General features: G+C 38.3%; 1 protein-coding gene across 1 annotated transcript in view; it reads left to right on the forward strand.

Annotated features, from left to right (window-relative positions):
* Positions 1-3,666: 3,666 nt before the first annotated feature.
* Positions 3,667-25,694, forward strand: part of LOC107583395 (CXADR-like membrane protein) — a 58,773-nt gene continuing 36,745 nt past the window's right edge. Inside the window, exon 1 of the mRNA XM_016269591.1 lies at positions 3,667-3,727. Within this exon, the coding sequence (XP_016125077.1) occupies positions 3,697-3,727 (31 nt within the window). The 5' untranslated portion in view covers positions 3,667-3,696. The remainder of the gene's footprint in view (positions 3,728-25,694) is intronic.

A 25,694-nucleotide genomic window follows, 5' to 3' on the forward strand; every position in this document is an offset into this window, starting at 1 on the left:
AGCCTTGTTGGAAAATGGGGGGGGGGGGCTGTTAAGCGAGGTTTGGCCATTACTCATCGCACATAATAACGCCATGAATGCTGAAGCTCACATACAAAGCACACCTACTGATGAAGAAAATTGCTAAGATAATCGCTCGGGGGTTAATTAGTGCAATACCTAGTCTGCCATTTGGAAATAATCCTGTCAGATCTTTGATTGTTTCCATGGCTTATAAAGATGTTTGCTCATTTTATTCAATCTAGACTAATCTAAAGTAGAATTTTTTAAGACACATTTTTAGTCTTATTGATGTTTCATCAGTGCAGGTTATTCATGTTGACTATTCTGTAATAGGCTTTGTTAATGCATATCTTGAACTAACAATGAACATTTTTACAGCATTTATTAATCCTGGGTTTATTTAAAAAAATACACTTATTGCTTACTGAAAAGTCATGCTCATTCTTAATAAGCTAATTTTAATCTACACAACATTAACCAAAATTAATAAATACATTTATTAATACCTTGTTGTACAAAGTTGTTGCTATTTCTATCTGATCTGGCCATTACAAATTACTTTTATTGGTGTAACCTAATGCAGTCAGGTTGATTCATTTATATTTTCAACTTGTATAAAACCAGTTAGTTTAGGTTTGACCACAAACAGTCAACAGGCTTTAACTCTGAATTGAATGCATTCATATATAAATAAATATAACTAGTTAATACGTTAATAAATAATTTGATTGATACCTTGGTTTACAGTGTTACTGCTATTTCTAACTGTTCTGGGCATTAATATGGCATTCATTGGTATAAGCAAATGCAGTCAGCAAATGCATACTTTTGTCTTGAAGCAGATTATATTTACCAAAATTGACCAATTAAAGTTAAATTTAATTATTTTATTTTTTTAACAGTGTGATGTTCGACATACTTATAAATTAACTATTATTTTCATTTTGTGTTATTGCTATTAAATTGCATCTATTTTTTCCTGTCTTTCAGTTTATACATGTTCATACAAAGATATTCTCTAAACTGCAAGTTATGCCATATTCCTTGAGGCTCAGTGTTATCAGTGTTTTTCAATACTCTCTATTGTCATGTATTGTTTATATCTTGTGTTTGGATCATTTTCATGCTTAGTTTCCTGTCTATTGTGTTTAGGCTTCCCTTTTTTCTAAATAAAATGATTGACTTTCCTAATATTCGCTCTCATGTTAAGCGTCTGTTTCCACTCAGTTTGATGAGCTCAGGTTTGGCACAAACACTACATTTTTCTGATATAACGCACGTCAGTTGCAGGGAAAAAAAAAAAAACTCCAGACATCCCTGAAAGCAATCGCTTTAATTAAAGCTTGCTGTATGTGTTCAATAATGTGCTGATATGTTTGGAATTTGCACTCTCAGATATTGTTTCTTGTCTTGCACATAGAAAACAGACCGAAATTTTATCTCCCTTTTTTTTTTTTTTTTTTTTTTTTTGGGTCTCCTTAGAATGAAGACAAAAAAAATTTTTCCTGTCTTTCAGTTTATACATGTTCATACAAAGATATTCTCTAAACTGCAAGTTATGCCATATTCCTTGAGGCTCAGTGTTATCAGTGTTTTTCAATACTCTCTATTGTCATGTATTGTTTATATCTTGTGTTTGGATCATTTTCATGCTTAGTTTCCTGTCTATTGTGTTTAGGCTTCCCTTTTTTCTAAATAAAATGATTGACTTTCCTAATATTCGCTCTCATGTTAAGCGTCTGTTTCCACTCAGTTTGATGAGCTCAGGTTTGGCACAAACACTACATTTTTCTGATATAACGCACGTCAGTTGCAGGGGGAAAAAAAAAAACTCCAGACATCCCTGAAAGCAATCGCTTTAATTAAAGCTTGCTGTATGTGTTCAATAATGTGCTGATATGTTTGGAATTTGCACTCTCAGATATTGTTTCTTGTCTTGCACATAGAAAACGGACTGACATTTTATCTCCTTTTTTTTTTAGGGCTCGCTAGAATGTAGACAGCAAAGAATCTCACTAGGTTTTTGGAGCAAGACACTCATTTTTCTTGTTCTTCCTCCGAGGCCTTGAAAATGGCTTTCGAGAAAATAGACCTCATCTTTGAAGGGAATTGAATTGCAGGGCCTTGGATTTTTTTTGGCTTTCCTTTCATTTAGTTGGTGTTCCCGGGGATATTAAGGTTGCATTGTCCCCAAGCAGACTTTTAAGAATCATTCCGTTTCAGAAGTGGTCCATAAAAGCTTTGATTCACTCTGATCATCCAGGCAGCCACCTCATAGTTGTGTCCTGATTGTGCTTTCAGACTGAAACAAGGAAAAATACAAAGATGAACCAGTACCATCAGAGCTCAAGACTGTGGTGCGGACCTCCCGTTTTTTAATCACCACAAATTCTAGCAACACCACATGCCAGAAAGATTGAGTACATGGAAAAATCTGCGGAAAAAGAATCATATTCCCACTTTCAGGCTAGGATATCTTTCAAATTTTTCCAATGTCGTACTGGAGAAGGATCTTGATTAATACCTGCTATGCTCTCAGGGAAGGTTATTAATTGAGTGGTTTGATGAATGAACACTTGCCTCTGAATTATGGGTATTCTGCAGCAGTAGAGAGCTTGCAGATTTACAGCGCTCTCCCTGGTGATGAAGGGTTTAACTTCTCAGTCTGAAACGCTAAAACCAGAGGAGGTTTTGGTAGAGAGTTGTTGTCTATCCTCCCTTTAATGTGTCTGTCAGAAGACCGCTGGATAACATTTCAGAAAGAAAGCTAATTTCAATCTAAATCTGAGGCTGAAGTCTCTTTGGCCATTCAACGAACCATCACCAATTTTGCCCCTGACATTTTTCGAGTCTTGGAAATTAATGGATGGATTAATGGATTGTTTGAAAGTTTTAAGGCTTTCATGCATAATGCAATGACCTCGGTGTGTTCTAAAGAAGCTTCGGAATTTCTTGTAGGGACACGTGGACATTTTGTTTTTAGACATTTCCTTTCTGTCTGACCTAAATTTAGTTGCTAAACTTGAGTGCCTTGTAACTGAGGCCGTGATGAATTAATAATCATGGCAAAGAACTTTGTCCTCAATCTTCAGAACTCAAAATAGTCGATTGATAGTGGACTGAAACATATTGTACTTTTTGTGGTTGGCTCCACCACAAGTAACCAAACCAGCCTGGAAACTCTTGCGCTTGTTTTTTAAGCTGTCAGATGCTTTAAGATGCGGCATCTGCCTGGTCCAAAATATGAAAATTCAGTAAAATCGGCATCTGCAGCAAACTGTAATCAGGTCATGGCAATAAGTTCTGTCCTCCTTCGCTGCTCCTTTTCAGGAGACCTTCATGAATAATCAGAGGGGAAGAAAACAGGCCACTGTTGCTCTTTGAAGTTTTCCATGCAACTAAAAATAATCCCATAATGCATTATAATGAAAAACTATTTGTTGGTTCCATCAATGCAGATGTAGTCAGAAAGCTTCAGCAGTACACAAACCAAAATCCAGCCACCTTGGAGAGAAACTGAGGACATTGTACTTGAAAGTGTAAGAGGTTATTTGCATTTTGATTGACATGTAAGGTCAGGGTTAGCCATCAGATGATCACATATGAGTTATGTATATATGAACACACGTCCCACAGTTTTTTACAAACTTTTAAAAGGAGACGTTTCTGTAGGATTCTCAGTCCGGAGACGTGATGTCTGCCAGCGCTTGTGCCCTGCTCTTAGGTAAGTTTCCTCCTCGTGCTTGTGAGGGATGTTTTGCAGCTCCTGATGTGATCAGTTGTAGAGATTTAGTAGAGTGGAAGACTCTGTAATAGTTGATTTGGCCGGCGATATCGATAGTTTCTACTAATGTGACTTTTAGATCACAATTGGCAACAAGAAGCGATCTGATTATGGCAAGCCGTATTAACATTTTCTTTAAACGAACTAATATATTTTTATGGACTACTTAATTTAAGAATGCCAATATCTCATTGTTTCTCATTTGCTAATATGCATTCTTGTAGTGATTTGTATCTTTTTGATTAGCCTAGTTATTCAGTAATAGTATTTATTTCTATCCTGGTAACAAATTGCATATTTTTGCCATTGAATTTTATGGGGGTCTGTGGTTAAGATGTGAACTATTCTCTTCCGATTCTATTTCAGTTGTTACTGGTTTCTTTTTAAGTTTTACATGGTACATTTAATTGTGTACTTATCATATGTAATGAAGTAGTCAGAATAGCTGTTTTAACTAGCTTAATCTTATTATTAAATTAAAATGGGATTAAATGTTAAACTGGCATGCCATATCCAGGTAGGACTTCAGTCTTCCTTTGTGTGCTGTATTATTCAGCATCAGCATATGCATTAATTTATTAATGGCTTCCTGTCCGTGAATTAAGTTATGCTTTTATGAGTTGTCAGCAAGTGGTCTTAGATGTATGCTTCTCAGCCTTTCCATAAACTCTCTGCGTTGCAGTATTTTAATTGATACCGTACTGAAAGAGAACTCATGTAATGTTGAATTTGAAGTTTAAACTCAATTACTTTTACTTTTTTCTTTATTTCTTCATATTTCTGCAGTAGAGATGCAGATATTTAGTGTTTGAGTCTGACCACACAGGGTGAAGTCAGGTAAAAAAGGACACTTTTTTGGTTTGAAGCAGCATTAAAATGTCTCTGCACATTTTCCAGACTGCACTTTTTGTGTCAAGTCAGGTCCCTTCTATCATTTTATGTTAAAATATGTAACAAAAACCTACTGTTTAAGCCCAAAAGCTGTTTAAATGTCAAAAGTCTTGTCCCGTGCCTGTCAGCACCACTATGTTCGGTTACAGTAAAATAGGCCAGTGATTCAAAGCCATCATTGTGAATAAAGAAATGAATGATGTGATGTGAAATGTTGCTATTATCATGTCAGGGTATCTTACGTTTTCCTTTCAGTCCTCTGTAAAAGGATTTGTCCTGCACACCTTAGCAAACACAGAGCAATCAAATTATTTGATTAATGTCTTATACTATTGTGGCAACTGTTTAGAATAGTTTAGCGGTGACTGAATATTGAATCTTAAAGCACTGTGACTCACCAACCTTATTTGGCACATTTTACCTCCTGGCCTATTTTACCTGACACCATCCTAGATATAACTGGATTTGCATGTCCTTAAGGAAATGGCAGTTCTTAGTTGCATGTCAGCAAAATAATAGTAAAGTTTTAGGAAAGCTTAGGTTTTAGGCTTTGTTTCTGTGTAAATGAAATGTCGCATCAGCCCTAAACTTTGCTGTTGTCATGACATTTATGAGTGTCTTATTTCCAGCTGCAGGAGAATCAATACATGAGCTTGAAGTTGTGTTTAAGGCATTTTACTGGTAATGTGATATTTTTTAGAGTGATTCTGGATGATCAATGAGAAAAAATACAAGGTGAGACTCAATTTTATCCATTGGGAATCGATTGTGAAAACTGTTGAGATGAGTTTGGAGTAGAGTGGTTGAAAATTAAAAGGGCTTGATGATATTAGGCGAAAAACAGTTCAGAAGTGGATCAAGTCAAAATTGCATTTGCGCTGTAAAACGCATGTGAAAATAGCACTGCATGTGCTTTAAAGGGGTCATCGGATGCAAAATTCACTTTACAAGTTGTTTGAACATAAATGTGTGTTGGAAGTGTGTGCACAACATCCATCCTATAATGATAAAAATCCACCCAGTGTTTTTTTTTTTTAAATCCCTATTTTAAAATCCCATTTCTCAAATCAGGCTGTTCTGAGATTCCTGTCAGAATGACATAGTTCTGCACAGGCCCCTCCTACAATAGTTGATTGACACGTTGCATTTTACCTTAGACCCGCCCTGAGTGAGCTGTCATCAGTCCGCCATTGTGTCGACTCCGGTGCAGGGGAAGACAAGAACGTCTCAGATTAAGCGATTGAGGTGTTTTGTTGTTGGATGTAATAATGATATAGCAGTCGTCATTTACTCCCGACATTTGAGACGCTGAAGACGCAGAGGATTAACGTTACTTTCGTTTTGAAGGGAATACGCAGATCCAGATTTGCCTAAATGTGTCTATATTCGCGCAAATAATTCGTGATCCAGCTTCATCAACAGAAGAAGTGAGTATAAGGTTTTTTTTATGAATCTTTGCAAATCGCCTTTCCTAATAACGTGCTAGTTAGCCAGTATTGCGGCTGAAGTTTACAGTCTGCTCGTCACCCCACGGAAGAGAGGGACGGGGTCAGCAGAGCTCATTAGCATTTAAAGCAACATGGTCTAGAATGGCTTGCTGAAAACAGAGTTGAATTTGACAGGGTAAAAAAAGTGTTTTTTACGCTACCATTGAGAAATTTTAACCAAAGTATGTTATAGACTTTAAATTAAGACCCTAAAGAATCATATCAACTTGTGGAAAATGGGCATCCGATGACCCCTTTAAAACCACAACCTGTGTGCATACTTTCACTGAAGTGTTGTGACTAGACAATAAGCGGCACAGAGAAATGCGATGCGCTTGAGTCCTCAGACTCACACACATACAGGAGCAAACGCCACTGCAATTATCATGATGAGCGCTTTCATTAGTTGCATTAAAACAACTGTGCTAGACAAGCTGTGCAGACAACACAACATATCACGACACCATCATCCACACCCTGCAGATATGCCAACACAACACAAGAGAAGCTATCTGTCTGCCTGTCTGTCTATCTAATGGCATTACATTTTCATTGGTTTGGGCTTTCTTCTGGAAATAATTGATCATTGTGTAATAGTAAAGAACATCTTATTCCCTGTAGCAGCAATGATCACTCCTGCAGTCCTAAATAGTTGTTTTGTTTGTTTGATTGTTTCTTTCCTCCCTGTTGCTCTAGTGCAGGGGTGCCCTACCCTGTTCCTGAAGATCTACCTTCCTGCAGAGTTTAGCTCCAACCCTGATCGAACACACCTGAACCAACTAATTAGGATCTGAAGGAGCACTTGATAATTACAGACAGGTGTGTTTGATAAGGGTTGGAAGGGAACTCTGCAGGAAGGTAGATCTTCAGGACCAGGGTTGGGCACCCCTGCTCTAGTGGAAATACGCTCTTGAAGAGACAGCAATGACAATGTGATGTCATACCAAAATTAGTTGCTCTTTAGATTATATTCTAAAAGGGCTGAAGAGATGTTACATTATATTATCCAGTTTTAAGCTTTGTGCAACATAATATTAGAGGTATACAAATTAGGCATGCACATTGTATTGGTACCATGCCAATTATGAGCCTATTTATTTATTTATTTATTTATATAAATTCACATTGTTTGATGTTGTGTATGCTCATTTCCACTGTATTTGTATTTAGATGACTTTTGCCATCATGTAGTGTTCACCAAAGTGAATAAAAAAATAAATAAATAACGCTAATAATATAACAACATCCATTTTTCACAAAAAAAATCATCATTTGTAACATTTAAATCAATTGGTTTAGTGTTTTATTTTTCATTTATTTTGACAAAATAGTATAAAATATTAACATCAGCCTTTTATTTGTTTTTATTATCGACCATACATTAATATAATTACATAACATAATAATAATTATTGCCTCATCAATATCAGTCAGAATTTTAATATTGGTGCTTCCCTAATATAAACAAAAGCTTTTGCATTGCTTAAAATTCACATTTGTTGCAGCATCTCAAATAAAGAGTGCGTTATGAAGCAGATCTTAGATCAGTCTATTTTTAGACGGATCTCCTGGGGCAGCAACGTATCTGTCAAGTATAAAGATGACATGGGCATCTAGAACCAGAGGTCAGGAAGTGACATCCTGCTGTGTGCTGCCTTCCCTCCCTCTCTCTCTCTCTCTCTCTCACACACTCTTTCTCTCTTGCTCATTCTTGCTCTCTCGTTCTCCCTCTGCCCTGTGAATGTTGCTGTCAAACAGACTTTAATAACAAAAGCTGTGTGTAGCGTTCTGAAATATGGAGTATCTCCTTACTTGACCTCAGTGTCTCTAACCCTACCCTTGATGAGACCATGACCCATTCACCGCCAGCATCTGCCTTTACTTAAACAAATGCAGTGATATAATGGGATCATTTGTGTGCTGTAAAAAAAAAATTCTCCATGTCATAGTAAATGTTTTTCTCCCTAATATTTCATGGCAAAATAACATTAATATTTAATAGTTTGTTTATAATTTATTAATTTATGCTTGCTAAATGGATGTCCCGCATTACTTTTTCAGATTCCATAAATACTGTATAGTGCCTTTCTTAATGAATCCATTTGTACAAAGAAACTCGATACACTTCCCACAGGATTATGAACCATATTAAAGCGCCACCAACAAAAAGCTGGGAGTTACTAGCCTGTGTGTGCGTGTTTTTGGATGGCTCTGGTAATTTAGTTACTTAAGTCAGGAACTGTAGTGTGTTTTATTTTCAGTACCTAGGTCTAATTTAGCTCCTGATGAGCCCGGCTTCACATGGACCATGTCAGCTGTGTGTGTGTGTGTGTGTGTCCACGGGGCCCCAGCGCTGTCTTTAATTAGTAGAGCACATCACAGCAGGGCCGGCCCTCTCTGAGAGTTGTGTCATTCCGTTCAGAGAAATCACAGTGACATCCTTTCTCCCACCAGACACACAGCACCAGCCGCTTACCTCCTCTGTATACACACACACACACACACACACACACACACACACACAGAGTTTAACATGCACAGACTCGTACACATGCTGTATGTATCAGTCACACAGCTGTACATGTGCACAACACTTCCAGAAAACAGTCCGGCTGTGTTGCTGTATGTGAGTGTGTAATGGACTATTTTGATGGGTGTCATGAAAGTGTGACATTGTACCTTGTCTTATTGACCGTATGACACCTTACCCTTGAAGAACAACATGTGTGGTCATCTAAAAAAAAAAAAGTTTTCAACATTGATAATAATAAGAAATGTTTATCGAGCACCCAGGGTAATGATGCTGAAAATTCAGCTTTGTTATTATAGGAATAAATGGTATGTAGCATATATTAAAATTATATTAAAAAATAGTTACTTTTATTTTTTCCCCCACAGTATTACTGTTTTTATGGTATTTTTGATCAAATAAATACAGCTTTCTTTAAAAAAAATTTATTATATTTGTGTGTGTGTTGATCGACCGACAGACAGACAGACAGATAGATAGATAGATATCATGAGAGCATAGAGTGATCTTGTAAAGGATGTTTTACTGCCCCTCTGCCTGTCCCTGTGCTTTTAGTGTATGTTGGTCATCATTGCTTTGAAGTGTCTCATGGCACAGGCCACTCTGACCTACAAATCTCACAGCACTCAGAGACACGAGTGAAGAAAGCAGCCAGCAGATTGCAGAGGAGCGTTTCAGGCCCAGAGCTGGAATGATCTCCTTTACTCCTGGTTTTCCTGAGACACCGTGAAACGGTTTAGATTTACTGTAATCCAAACCACATGCTCTCACCTCACGCTTTCATTGTGGAAAAGTATTTCTTTCAAAAATATTTGGGGGAGGTTTGCATTTCAGCGTTAACTCTGGATTTATAGGCGGCACGAAGGGATGATGTTACCTGAGGCGCTGGCAATGATTTGCAGGGTGTTGTTTGAGAAAACACTTCTGATACTCTAAGTTTATCTGTGTCTCTTGTTTGATTTTTTTTTCTTTTACTTTTGACCACCCTGAAGATGAATTTGTCCATTTGAATATTTATTTCTACAAGAGTCGTGTTTCTTTAAAAACAGGGGAGGAAAACAAGGACTAGTATGGAATATTATTTTTTCTAAGCTTTTAGTGCCAAGAATGAAAACTGAAATCACACCCCTCCTCCAGGAGTACAAACGATTCACTCTAAACATTTATTAACTCTGCTGTCCAGTGAAACGTGTTGTCCCTTTCATAAATGAGCAAAACCTTTTAATATGAGAAGCCAGACAAACAAAGAGTGATGGATATGTTTAAATGTATTAATTAATCTTACTTAATTACTTACTTCTAATTTAGTGTCTATAAATAACATCTGATGTCAATTAACGCTGATGAATTATTTTTTTTTTTTTACTATTGCAGTCATGTATTGTGGAAACCTGGCAGGCAAGTCGCTGGAGTGTGGAAAAGCAGATATATGAAGCTTTATGATTTTTTTTTATTTTTAAATGCACTTATGTAAATAGTTTTTTGAGCTAAATATTTTTTTTCTCCGTGGACAAACTTTTGGTTATGCATTTCTGACGCATAACATTGTAGTTGGCACACATGCTGGAAGAAGCTAATGAGGCTTTCGCCTTCTCTCCCTAATATATATATATATTTTTTGCAGAACATATGGCACCAGCGCTTCTGTTTTTTTACGAATCGTTAGACATAACTTCTTAATGAAATTGAGCCGTTCCACTGCACTGCACTGCACATGTGTGAATATGTTTGCTCTAATTGCTCCTGTTGCATCAATGCGTTCTGCTCACCTACAGAAACAAAAGCAGCAGCAGCAGTTTTTGCCATCTCACATCGCTCATTCCTTCACGGCTAATACCCCCAGAAGGAACACCCACAGACTGCGTTTGGCAACTTTCTGATTATGGTGCAGGATTCTAAATGTATTTAATATTAGGTGTCCCTTGAACATAATACAGCACAGAAAGCACTGGGAAAATGCTAGTTCATTTGATATATTGTTTTTGGGCTTTTACCACTCTTTAATGATATATAACATGAGACCGAAGGGAAACTGTAGTGGAAAGACAGATGGAATGGGATTAGAATACGGCACAGATGAAATCAAACCCATCGCTGCATCCCATTTCGCGTCCTGAATAGTATGCAAGATTAAAACGAGTGCATCTAAGAAATTAGGGCTGGGTGATATGGCCAAAAATATTATCAGAATATTTTTTTTTCTCCATATCATACAATATTGATATTTATCACAATATTTAGTAATGATTAATGGATTAATGGAAATGCTTTGCACATGTTTGTTAGGCCTTGAGAATAAATGTAAACATAACTTGTTTGTTCACAGTTCACTCCACAGAGTACCTACCTCGAATTTAGTGGATTTTGTTTTATGATTTAATACACATTTATAATCAAATATGGCATCTAATGTAATTAGTTAATAAACATGTAACAATTTAATAAAATGTAATCAAATTAAAATAAAACAATTAATTTACAACAAAACATTGAATTTTGTTATATTTTGTCAAGTAAGATGCAAATTCTGTTTTTTAAAGGGGTCATATGATGTTGCTAAAAAGAACATTATTTTGTTTATTTGGTGTAATGAAATGTGTTTATGCGGTTTAAGGTTCAAAAAACACATGATTTTCCACGTACTGTACATTATTGGTTCGCCTCTATGCCCCGCCTTTCTGAAACGCGTCGATTTTTACAACGCTCATTGGTCTGAAAAGCGAGGTGTGCTCTGATTGGCCAGCTATCCAGTGCATTGTGATTGGCCGAATACCTTAAGCGTGTGACGGAAATGTTATGCCCCTTACCATATTGTGATGCCTTGTCCCGGCCGGAGCGACGAGACAAAAACATTAAAACCCATTATAAACTAGGAATTTGTTGCATCCAGTTGGGACATAATTACAGTTTATAATGACTTATACTGTCTTTTTACGCGTTGCATTGCATCGCGCCGCGTAAACATAAATTGAGTGAGCGGAGGCTGGAGGCCTAGAGTGAGCAGCGGCAGGCGGGCTAGAGTGAGCTGAGGCCGGCTTGAGTGAGCGGCGGCTGGTGGGCTTGCGGCAACCACATGTGACGACCCCGGGCTGGACTCCACTTCGTCCATGGTGAAAGCCGATCTGGTGATCCACAGTGCGAAGTTGATGTATTTCCTCAGCGACCAGCACGGATCAGCTCCGGGCATGACAAAGCGGATAACAAAGTAGTTTCGCTTTCACAACGAAACACACAGCGACTTCACGACATGGCGGCGGCAACAACAATACTACAGCGAGAATAAAAGTTACACCTTCTTTCTTTGCGTAAACATTTGGGCGGCGTTATGCAAATCTTCCCACATCGTGACGTAGAAATGTGGGCGCATATTAGAACGAGCTGTTTTAGGTAGGCGTGGTTGACTCTTAACCTTTATAAAGAATATCTCTTTGGATTTGAGACTTTAGTCTTTGCAATTTTACAGATCTTCTTTATGCACCAAGAGCTTGTAACACTCCAAAGAGAAAGGAAAAATTTGAATTGCATCATATGACCCCTTTAAGGAATTTTAATTTGTCTAGACTCTATTTTAATGGTTAAATTTAATTTTATTCATCAAAAAGCATGTCTAATTAATTTATATCGTGAAAATTACAATATTAAATAGTTTATTAAAAGTATAACAAAACTAAAAAAATTTAACGTCCTATGAAATATGTTTTATTTTTTCTCAAATTCAGTTTTATTTTTACCAAATTCTGTTTTCCATTAATTTTCTGGATTCCATTTTAATGGATTCATTAAATATTAATATTAAAAACCATCTCTATTTAATTTATTTTTATTATATATATATATATATATATATATATATATATATATATATATAATAATTTATTTATGTTTTTTCCAGAAATACTCTGTTGTGTATTTACATTTTTCTGCTAAATAAATTCTGGTAAATAATTTTCGGGTAAATATTCCTTTAAAAATAAAGTTTTAATAATAATTTTATTAGCAGTAGTAGTACTATCATTATTACATTAAGTAATATCTCTGTCATGGTTTTTTGACGGGTAATTTTGACGGGTTGCCGTGAAAACCTTTAGGTTTCTGTTTGTATATATGATGATAGTTTTACTCAAAAGAAACTGTAAAATGCTGATGAAGTGACTCTCAGAGCAGTTCTAAAGATTATGTTCATGTGCTCATATATTGAGGCAGCAGAAGCTGAAAACACAGCATGCATGCAGTAAATAAAACAAGTCTGCGTTATTCAGTCAGACACGCAGAACATGCAGGATTCATATTTAACATTATTTGCAAATAATATTCACAGACACTAATCCATATCGCATGTGTACTGGCCTACTTTGATGTATCCATCCAAAATTTGGCAAATGCCATGACATTCCGCATTATACAGTATATTCTGCGATTCCTTCCACATTTTCCACATCACGGAAATCATAGGGCCCTACACATTCACACAGAAACTTTATCAGATTTATCAGCAACATGCCTAATGACTGACTGACTGGCCTTTGTCATGTTTAATTCTGCTGTGTGATAGGCTATTCAAATAATCCATATTGAGTAAGCTTATTATCATCAACATAAGTTTTATCGCCATCTCGCCATATAAGCAATAGTATTCTAAAAACAACATAACAGGTTGAATTCACACAGTTTCCACTTCTAAACTGCAGTATTAGCATGTAAGTGGACTGCAGAAGGGCCTGCCTGAAATAACCTGAGTCTCTTGTCAGTAAAATTGGGTTCAGCCTCCCCAGCCCTCAGGAGCTGACACCTTCCTCCTATTGTTCGTTAAATACTGAGGGCTTTGTGTGTGTGCCGTGAAAAGCTATATTTTAAAAGGACTGTCTGGTGTTATTTGCGGTACGGAGGAGGACGAGTCAATACAGGTGGTGCCGCGGCCGCGTGTCGGGCTGCTGTTTCCTGCTGCGTCTATTCTGAGCAGCTTTACCTTGGTGTTCATGCGGTGTGACAGCTTAACTGCAGTGCGCGTCCCTGCTGGAACAGACGAAAGACGAAGGTCTCGCTTAGATGCCCGGTCTTCCTCAGCGTGAGACGAAATCTGGCATTTAAAAAGAGGCATGCCATTTACTGCGTCCAGCAGCAGAGGAAAAACAAGATCCTGGGAGAAATCTGGCATGGGATAAAGGTTATGTTGATAATGTCATTTTTGTTTGATTTTATTTTTTATAGACTCCTTTTTGAATTTCTAATAGAAATACATCAAGTTTTGTTGGCCCTGAGGAATAAGGTGGTTTAATTTCACTTGGAAAAAAAAAGAGAGACAGAGAGCAATCTGTTATCATTTACTCACTTTCATGTTGTTCCAAACCTGTATGATGTTAGTTCCTCTGGGGGAAAAAAATTTGAAGTTTAGTAATATGTTGACGCTGTCATTTTCAGTGTGCTCCAAAAACACCACCACTCAAGTAATTGTAAGTAAATGTAGTCATTGTGTTGTTTTTAAAGTCATATAATAGCTTTGTGAGAGGAAAATACCTATAGTAATTATTAACTAAAACTAAAACATTTTTGTTCCTTAAAATAAATGTTAATAATTGTTAAACTGAAATAAAATAAAATATATTAAAACACTTATTATTTTATTTCAGTTGCCAAGGAGACATTGCTTATTTTTATTTAGTTTAACTTTATGTACTAAAATAACATCCAATAATAAAGCTGAAAATAAAAACTAATTAAAACTTTTAATAAAAACGATTCTACTAGCATTGCAGTGATACTAAAATAACATTGGAAAAGAAAGAAATTGTAGCTGTTTTACTGATAATCGTTCTAAACCTTCATTCATGTTTTTATTCACATTCATGAATATTCAAATCCTGTGAATGAAAAAATGTGCTATGGTAGAGTGGGACATTTTAATTTATTATTCTTTTTTTTATTTCCTCTCACAAATCTGTTGTATGATTTGAAATACTGCGCACACATGGCATTTTATGGCATTTTACGGTGAATTTTTGCTTGACACCCTCTGGTAAGTATTCAATTTCATTGTATGGAAAAGAGTAGCTAGAACATACAGTATGAACCTACTGCCAAACATCTCCTTTTATGTTCAGCAAAAAAGAATGACATGAGAGTGAGCAAATAATGACTATTGCTTTAATCACTGGAAAACATCATAGCTGAAGTCTATCCTGAAGTCACAATAAAGAGAAATCCATCGAAGCTAGCAGGGCGGTATGGAATAACAAGGGTCTTCCATCGGCTGAACGTCTCTTGATTAAACAAACATTACTCATGTCAACAGCGTATGTCTCTTTCTCTCTCTCCATTGGCCTCTCCACTGTACTGTTCCTGTGACTTTGACTAATGCTGAAACCAGGGCAGAGTTTCCACTGCCTCCCCTTAATGAGCTAATTAAGTTCTTGGCTTGCGGTTTAAAGTAGCTGTTGGTAGGCAAAGGAAATCTCAGCAAACATGCCGACTTTAGGTTTGCATGGAAGAGCATCTCTGACATTACATGGGAGGCACAGGCCTCTCTCAGCGAGAGAAAAAGAGATTTATATAAGAGATTTATGAAGGCTGTATTACTGAATGGCTAATAATTAAACTTTGCCTTCACAAGAATAAATAAAATTTAAAAATATATTACACTGAACAAAATTATAAACGCAACACTTTTGTTTTTGCCCCCATTTGTCATGAGCTGAACTCAAAGAGCTAAGACTTTTTCTATGTACACAAAAGGCCTTTTTCGCTCAAATATTGTTCACAAATCTGTCTAAATCTGTGTTAGTGAGCACTTCTCCTTTGCCGAGATAATCCATCCACCTCACAGGTGTGGCATATCAAGATGCTGATTAGACAGCATGATTATTGCACAGGTGTTCCTTAGGCTGGCCACAATAAAAGGCCACTCTAAAATGTGCAGTTTTATCACACAGCACAATGCCACAGATGTCGCAAGTTTTGAGGGAGTGTGCAATTGGCATGCTGACTGCAGGGATGTCCACCTCAACAGCGGAGCGGCGTGATTTTGCCTGGAGCTAGGAGCGGATTTTTTGAAAGTCGGAGCGTTGAGGTTTTCACTCGCTCCGAGAACACTCCGCTGCCACTCCGTCACGAGCACAAATTATGCCAACTCACGCATAATTAGTTAGCTTGACAGATATGTGGATCACATATGAAGGTATGACCCTTCATTTTTTGGCCTCTGGTTCTTTTCAATGTACTGTGGCTTCTTTATTTGTTTATTTGTGACTACGCTAATTTGCGCTGCACTTGGTATATTGCGTAGGTCGATATGTAAATTAGATGTTGTGTCTGTGTTCTTTAAAGGGTTAGTTCACCCCAAAATGAAAATTCTGTCATTAATTACTCACCCTCACGTCGTTCCAAACCCGTAAGACCTTCGTTCATCTTCAGAACACAAACTAAGATATTTTTGATGAAATGTGAGAGCTCTCAGACTCTGCATAGACAGCAACGCAACTGTAAAGTTCCCATGTCCAGAAACGTAGTAAGGACATCGATAAACAGTCCATGTGACATCAGTGGCTCAACTTCAGTTTTGCGAAGCAACGAGAATACTTTTTGAGTGCAAAGAAAACAAAAATAACATCATTTATTTAACGGTTCTTCTCCCCCGAGTTACGTCTTCCGCCATTTTGGAGAGTACCCAAGAGCGTAATCGACGTAATCAGCGTTGTTTACGTTCGGAGGAGAAAGTGCGCACATGAACGTAATCTGCGTAATCAGCGTTGTTTACGCTTAGGGGAAAGCGTACGTATGTGTTGTGATACTCTAAAATGGCGGAAGACTTAACTTGGGGGGGGGGTACGAATTGTTGAATAAATTATCTTTGTTTTCTTTGCGCTCAAAAAGTATTCTCGTAGCTTTGCAAAACTGAAGTTGAGCCACTGATGTCACATGGACAGTTTTACTGATGTCCTTACTACGTTTCTGGACCTGGGAACATTACAGTTGTGTTGCTGTCTATGCAGGGTCTGAGAACTCTCACATTTCATCAAAAATATCTTAGTTTGTGTTCTGAAGATGAACGAAGCTCTTACGGGTTTGGAACGACGTGAGGATGAGTAATTAATGACAGAATTTTCATTTTTGGGTGAACTATCCCTTTAATTTGCACGTTGTTAGTAAATCACCCGCAGAAATTTCCACGTCCATCGATGCGTTTTTGGAATTGTGCTCCCTGTTTAGTAAAACTGACCCTTAGTGTTTTTACAGTATTTTAAATCAAATAAATGCAGTAAGTATGCATTTATGCAAGTATGCATAAATAAATATGAGTAAGAGACTCTTTAAAAAAAAAGTTAATAAATTAAAAAAATATTACAGACCTCAGACTTTTTAACTGTAGTACAAGTGGACCAGACTTTATGCGAGTAGTCAAAAGCATTTCTGTGTAAGACTAGAACGAGTGAAAGAACTGCATTAGCACATCTCAGCATTTATCTGTCTATTACACAGCTTATTAATGATGATTGTTTTAATCTAGTGTGTCAGTGCTGCGTCTGCAGAAAGACCTAAACAGTAACTCTAAAAATAAAATAACAGTTGAAATGTGTCTTCAGGGGAAGTTTGTGTCTTCTCCTCATTAACGTGTGAGGATCTACATGACACAGGAGATTCTGACCAACTTTGACGGCGTCGTCCGATCTCGTCTGACTCATGTGAGATGAGTGATGCATGAGGGGTCTGTTGATAATGAGTCTGCATTCTTTGATGTCATGGATCAGCATTAGAAAGATCCGAGATGACCTTGCGTTATGCAAACGCGGGACACCTCACTCTTCATAAGGGAAATTACTTTATAGATTCTTTGTGCATCGTCGAGTACGTGAGCGGAAAGCTAGCTGGAGGGAACGATTGTGTGTGTGTGTGTGTGTGTGACTGCTCATCCCATGCTGTGAATGTGTGAGAGACAGATGCCAAGGTTAGCTGACATGAAGGCACAGTGCATTCTGCCGTCAGCGTGTGATCTTCAGAAAAGGAGAGGAAGAAAGAGGCTGTGTGTGCAATGGAAAACTAGGCTTATGCTCACTGCATACTACACAGTATATACTATGTACTTTCTATTATTTTAAGTTAGCACATTAAACAGTATGCACAGGGTCCAAATTTATTTCTTTTATTTTTTTGGCACACCTGCCAATGTCAAATTAACAAAGAAAAATTACACCGGTAAGTATTTCTTACTAGCAGTGCTTTCATTTAGATGTTTTTTTTAATAATGTTATCTATTATTATATTTTATTTTATGAAAATTCTGTCATCATTTACTCACCCTTATGCTGTTCCAAACTTGCATGACTTGCTTCTGCTGAACACAACTATTGAAGAAATGCTGAAATGCTGAACCAGTTTTGGTTCCCATTGACTTCCATAGTATTTTTTGTCCGTACAGTGGAAGAAAATGAAGCCGAACTTGTCTAGTTACCAACATTCTTTCAAATATCTTCTTTTGTGTTCCAGAAGTTATACAGGTTTGGAACTGCATAAGGGTGATGACAGAATTGTAATTTTTTGGTGGACTATCCACTGAAATTCAGATAAACATTCTTAAAATTAGATTGACACCATTTATTATGTTGCAGTTCCTAATAAAGTTAATGGCTGACTGGTGAGCAACTCAAGTTATATATATTATATACTAAACAAAGCCAATTTTTTTCATATTTGCTGCTTGCCGAGTGTTAATTTTGGACCCCAAGTGCGTATTATGCAATGTACTTTCCAACAACAGTTTACTACATAACATCATCATATTGCATGTTTAATTTGGCAAGTTGCATCTAATTAATAGCTATAATTATTCTGCATTTTAAATCAAGTTTTTTTTAGCAGTCTGATCTAATAATGAGTCCAAAGGTTGCATAATACTTCTGATTTATTCATCATATTTGGAATGGAAGGTCATGTTGAGTGCAGTGATTTGTGAGATATAATATAATACTGTGCAATATGCTTTTTTGTAGCTACTAAATGTTGAACATCTGAATAACAGAATAAAAGAATAAAAGAATAACAAACAAATCCCACAGTGTACATATTGCATACTGCAGAAGTAGTAAGAGTAGTTTTGTTGGCCTGAACAGGCAGAGAGAAGTGAGTCTTGCGTTTTTTGGAGTGAGAATATTTGATTTCCTTTCATTATCTGCCAAATTGTGTCTGTCTTCTCTTCTAAGTAGAGCCAGGTGTTTGGCAGGCTTGTCTTTTTCTCTTCCACTTTCTGTCACCTTCCTGTCAGCCCACCTGGCTTCCTGCCTCTCTGCAGTATTTTGGCTCAGCTGGAGAGGTTCGTTTCAGAGGACATCACATCGGACCCCTCCCCTTGCTCTGTTATATTACAGCATGTCATGTTCCCCATTTAAATGCCAATTGGACTAAAGATGCCATCATTGCAGCATGATCACGTCCTCTGTCCGTGACACTTTTATGAGAGGTAGAGTGAGACTGTAATCACAGGACCACAGCCACTCTTGCTGCCCTGTGTGAGCGACTGAAAATAAATCCAGGTTACATTTCATTCTAAAATCAGAAATTGTGGTTTCTATTAAGACAATTAAACCTATTTTAGAACCTTTAAGATGTTCTGCATTATGAGCTGCACATTTTGTGCAAATATTTTTATGATAATTTAGTCACAAATTCTCATTACCATAGTGCATCTAGATTTTTTTAGTTTTTTATTGTTAGTGTTATTGTTTTCAATATTGATTATAATAATATAAACATTTTTTAAATCATTTGAAAACACATTTAAAAAAATTATAATTATTTTGTTAAATTACTGTAATATGCATGAGAATAATATGCTTTACAGTAAGGCTTATTGTCATTAAAGTAGTATTAATTTATCTATCTATCTATCATTCTATCTATCTATCTATGTACACACAACAAAATTACAAATTTTAACTAAAACTTTAATTAAAAATAATTAAAAATATTAACAAAAACTATAATAGTATCTAAAAAATAACACTGCACTATATATGTATATATATAGATAGATAGATAGATAGATAGATAGATAGATAGATAGATAGATAGATAGATAGATATATCACACACACTTTAAGTTACTAGTTGTAAAATCACAATTAGAGTTCTAGCAAGCTTTAGCCTGTTTATCAATTCACCTGAAGTCAGCAGCTTTCATAATTAATGTGGCTTGTTTATGTTTGTTTGTTTGTTTTACCTCTCATGTGCTCAGAGAGAGATGTGCTTGCTCAAGTCAATTAATGCTGCAAGGGTCCTCACAAAATCAATGCAAAACTGCTGCGCTAATTTAATTATTTCCTGTCTCACACATGGGAGAGAGAGAGAAGTGATTAGGAAGTGAACCCGAAAAAAAGACACACTCAGCCTGACCCTGAATTTTTGTCCATTTCAGCAGCAACATCTTCTTTATGATTGGATTTTCGCTCAACCACAGTTAAATGCTTTATTTCTGTGTTCGGTTACAGAAAGGAAGTGTGCTAGAACACTAAAGCCACATGCTTTTGTATAAATTGGGTTTTGAGACACATAATCAATAATACATAAATTCTAATTGCTAAAGGTCACTTATTGAGCTCATTTCCATAGTAACAGGATTTAAGTACACCCCTAAAGCTTCTGACTAATTTTAACATGACGATTGTGCAGAATCGACCAATTACCAGCATGATGCAATCGATTCAAAATGAAATATTGATTTAATTCTCTTGAGTTTATTGAAGTCAACATTCTGTTTGCATTAGTGCTCAAATTTTATTATAATTTTTTTCCATGATGAAATTGTCCTATTAAAGTTTAATTTAAAACTATTACATTTGTAGATGAATCAGACAATATTTCACCATCTTTCTTGACTAATTATTTGATAAGACTGCCAAAAACAATTTTAATGCAACAGTTAATTAAAAATAGTTTAAGAGTATAAATAAATAACAATATGATAACTGTACACCTCATGCAATGTTATGAGGTGTGACACCTCATGCATGTGACATGTTGTGATTTTGCAATTCTGTGAGGGCCATGCTGAAGTTTAAGTTGTTATTCACTTAAAAACATCCCATCAGTCATTTGCTCCCAAAGCTGCTGGGACATCAAACTGTTTTTACTCATCAGATTTAAATATGCAAATGCACAAATGAGATTTAAAGGCTATGGTAGAGGCCATCTTAATTACCCATCATCCCAGTGGTGAACAAGAGACACACAGTCCATGGTCTGACCAGATGCTGGAGATGATGACATTGGCCAGGTGTTTTGCATGCTGTGAAGCCTTCCTGTTGCTAATACTCTGTGGTTAAGGTATTTCAGGTTGTGTTTTGTGTGAATTTTTTTGTGAACAGCAGCAGTTTTTCTGTCTCTTTTCTGGTGGGTTTAAGTTTGTTATGATGGCTCTGTAATGATCTCACACTATTGTGCCTGCTCATAATAACTCCCAAAATGTTCATATCTCTCCACTGTCTCCGGTGGATATCAGCGCAGGCCTTTGAAGTTTTCTCGCACTATTCTGAGTTCACTCATGTGATTAATTTAGTTTCAGTTTTGGGTCCTCTGTTTTCGCCACACTCCTGAACTGATTTGTTCAAATACGAGACGCGTTGGAGCTCCAATTAACTCCGAAGCTCATTAGGAAACAAAACAGAATGGAGTGGCACCTACAGTAATGGTACGGAGAGTGAACACAGAGGAGCAGTTTGCCTTTTTAAGTTCTCTGCTCTTTTCCCAGAGTTCCACAGCGTTTATTAGGAGGTGGTTGGAGAAGTATTACATATTATTTCACAATGAGCTTCCGTTATTGTCCTATTAGTCCCATAAAAGGATTTATGCTGCAGCTGCTTTGTTAGTTTTATCGCAGACTTTCCTTGGGCGTTTTTTGGTTTCCAAATGAATATTGAACAGAAAATAGCTTTTCACCCCAATGAATATAAGTAGATTTTTTTTTTACATTGATAACAGAGAATTGTCACGGCTCGCTACTGCGAGGAGCACGGAGCAAGGAATGAGGAGATGCAGAGTCGAATTCAAACTTACAGACTTTAATAATATCCAGGGAAACAGGAAAACACACGTAGCAAGGGTAGACATGACAATAACCATTCATTTAAAGCAAAAAGCCTACAGAACTTTTCATGTCCTCTTCGATACTTGGGAAGTTGTCCTGACACAATGATCGTCGTCGCGGGTGATGTGCGGCGCACCGTCTCGATCAGGCTCCTGAAGTCCCTCTTCAGTGTCTCCGTCTGCCGCAGCTTGGTGTCGTTAGCCCCCGCGTGAAGCACGACCGCTCCGGGGCTCTCGTCACCCTTCAGGATCGCGGGTATCTGCGCAGAAACATCGAGAACACGAGCACCAGGGAAACAGTGAGTGTGCACCTTACCTTCAGCTATGTAGGCGTGACGTAGCACGGACGTGCCGGACGATGGAGTCTCCGATGATCACAGCGTCGCGTTCCGTCTCGCAGAGGGGAGCGAAGCGGTTCCGGGTGGAGATCTCGAAGACCGGAGGCGGCGGAGGGGGAGAGGTCGTCGCCCGGGACCTGGCTCGCGTCTTCTGCTGTGGCTGCACCCAGGGTCCGTGGTGTCCCGGTGCCGGATTGAAGGACGTCTGGGAAGATCGCGTCCTGGGTGCACCGGGCCTGTGCAGAGAAACATACGGAGTAGAGGTGGTGGGAGAGTTAGCAGCGCGCTGTATACTTACCTCGGACTTGTGAGCGTCAGCCTGGGATGTTTCCAGCGCGGCTCTCCGCGCTCTCAGCTGGGTCTGCTTTGCCACCAGGCCCCGGATCTGCTTCTCCACGGCCTCCAGCTTGACCTGCACCGAATGCAGCTCGAACGTGTCCTCGCCTGCACTCAAAGGTAGACACACATCCGCCATTAAAGCAAGTAACAGTGAATAGTGTATTAGTAATGTAAGCGAGATTAGCGGCAACCACGCTGGCGATGCTAGCGGGCTATATGCTAATAGCGGACTCGGAAAGTCAAAAATAGAACTAGTGATAACAAGGCGCTCTGATAGTTTTTGTTGTAGAATACGTTAGGGGATATATTCACAAGTTTTAGAACTGAAAAAGGATGGTGTATAAAATTGATTTTAAGATAAAAAATTAGACGACAAAGAATTAACTTGACGGAGCTCAAACTCAAACCACACGGCAGCAACAAACAGGAAGTGACGTAATCCGTGACGTTTTACAGTAACAGAGACAATAGTGTGTTCGACTTCATGCAGTTGTGCACAGACCGATCGGTCCATTAAAGGAACACCTGGAATAAACAGAACTAAATGGGAACAGGAACTGGAAGGACCAAATAAGGGCATAAATAAACAGGAGGTAGGAACACAGGGAAAACAAAACAAAAACCGACCATAAACGTGACATTACTCCCCCTGGGGGCTGGTGCAGGGCAGGAACTAGGTGGAGACAAGGAGGGCCTCCAGGGCGGATCAGGGAGCTCCGGTAGCCATGGCGGAGCAGGTAGTTCAGGTTGCCATGGCAGAGCTGGTAGCTCAGGGGGCCATGGCAGAGCAGGCAGTTCAGGTTGCCATGGCGGAGCAGGGGACTCAGGAGGCCATGGCGGATCCTCTGTGACCTTAGCCTGCACTGTGCCTTAGACCTTAAAATTTTATTGGGGAAAATTAGGAATTCTGGGGGGCGCTCTGGAGGAGCGGGCACTTGAGGGTGCTCTGGAGGAGCGGGCACTTGAGGACGCTCTGGAGGGCACTCTGGAGGGCGCTCTGGAGGAGCAGGGCTGGCTAACTCGGGGGACTCAGGAGACGAAGGAGGGCTAGACGGGACCAGCAGAGGCAAAGGAGACTCAGAAGATGATGGAGAGCTGGACGTGACCAGCGGAGATGAAGGAGAACTTTCTGGAGTGGATTCTGGGGTGAGGATAGGAGCCGAGAACTCTGGAGGTAGCGCCATGTCCAAGAGCGCTGAGTCAGCGGTGGCCGGCGGGCTTGACGTAGGAGAGGCCGGTGGGCTTGACGGCGAGCTGGTTCTGGATCGGGGCCAGACGCTCTCCAGACACTGGATGATCCCTTCCCTCCAGCTTATTCCAGTGGTGGGAGGTCCATGGGGCGATGGTAATTAGCCCCGATCCAGAACAGCGAGTTGAGCGTGGGGTCGTCCAAAGCCGTCGCCGCAGTGAGCCCGCTGAATTCCCAAGTGTAATCCATGAAGGGGAGATCGCTGCGGGCTAAGGCAGCGAAACAAGCTGTGATTTCCATGATCGTGGGGGAAAAACAGGGAAAACAAAAAAACTTTCAATAAACGAAAACAAAACGGGGAGAAGGGGCGCCACTTACTATTTTGTTTAGGTCTGGAATTCTGTCACGGCTAACTACTGTGAGGAGCATGGAGCGAGGAACAAGGAGAGAGTCGAATTCAAACTTATAGATTTTAATAATATCCAGGAAAACACACGTAGCAAGGGTAGACATTAGGGCTGAACGATTTTGGAAAATAATCTAATTGTGATTTTATTTTTACCAATATTGCAATTGCGATTTAATATGCAATTATTTTTTAAAGCTCTTTATGTTCTGTATTATTCAACAAAGACAAGCTATAAATCATTGTATAGTATGACCAACACAATATTAGATAGATTAAACATAAATGTTATTTTCTGTGGGCCAGGCCTATATGTTACGATGAAATTAGGTGATGCATGAATTGATATGAATGACATTTTTATTTAACAACTACAATTACAGTATATTAACTGATTTGTTGAACTTCCAACCTTGTAAGCATGTAATAATTATGACAACATAAAGCACTGACAAATAATTAAGTTAATTATTATAGTTAATATGAAATGTTGTAAATATGATGTTAATATGAAACTCAGTAACAAATCACACAAACTAAAGTAGATTGCAGAAATATAAAACCAAATCTGTTGCTTTACCAAACTACTTTAGGTAGGCCTAATTTAAAGTTAATGTAATAAACATATGTAAACATGTGGACTGCACTTTTTAAACACTCTCTGTTAACTTTAGACCAGTGGTTCTCAAACCTTTTTGGTCACGCCCCCCTTTAAACCTATAAAAAAAATCTGGCCCTCCCCCCTTCCCGAATCCCCATCCAACCTCAGACTACCAAATAATTTCACTAAACATTATGAAAAATTAATGCTTTTTTCATTTAAAAAACCTACAGGGGAAAAAAACACCTGCATCACTTGTAACATTGAAAAATAGCATAGAGAGAATAACTGTTATTATTATTATTCTCTCTCTGTTATTTATGTTTTGTGGGCTTCATGCTGTCCGCTAAGGCATAGGACACACACACACACACACACAAGGCTTTCCTCCTCACCAACGACATTAAACACTGTGTCTACACCGGACGCGAGCGGCAAAATACAGTAGAACCCATTATAATCAGTAACGCTGTCTACACTGGATGCGGCACGACGCGACACGACAAAACCCGACATTAAACTGATGCCTTGTTCTACATATGACATACTGACACAAAGTTAAAATGATTTGCAACGGTCACTTTGTCATGTCCAGTGTAGAGCTGTTGCGGTGCGACGCGATAACTGTGGCGTCTGGTATAGACACGGTGAGTGAAGCCGAGAGCAAGATATGCCTCGTCATATTTTCTGCATTTAGCTTTTAAATGACCAGCACCTGCCTGGTTCTGTGTGACTTCATCTATGGCTTTTCTCTTCCCTTTCACAAACCGATCCATCTCCCATTCAAGTTACATCCTTTGGCTATTTACTGTTTTTTTTTCTTTTCTTTTTCTGCTGATGGCCCCTTAAGGTCGAAGTCTTCAGTAATGAAATGCACCATAACACTGTTACTGCTTGAGTAATTTCAATGTGCCGTTTTGAAGTACATTCATTATATACGCTTTCAAACATTTCCGCGTGTAGCGTGCCAGGGTTGCCAGGTTTTCACAACAAAACCCGCCCAATTGCTACTCAAAACTACCCCAATCGCGTTTCGAGGGGGGTCCACTGGTAAAAAT

Source organism: Sinocyclocheilus grahami, unplaced genomic scaffold, assembly GCF_001515645.1.
Source record: "Sinocyclocheilus grahami isolate Dianchi unplaced genomic scaffold, SAMN03320097.WGS_v1.1 scaffold53.1, whole genome shotgun sequence".
NCBI lineage: Eukaryota > Metazoa > Chordata > Actinopteri > Cypriniformes > Cyprinidae > Sinocyclocheilus > Sinocyclocheilus grahami.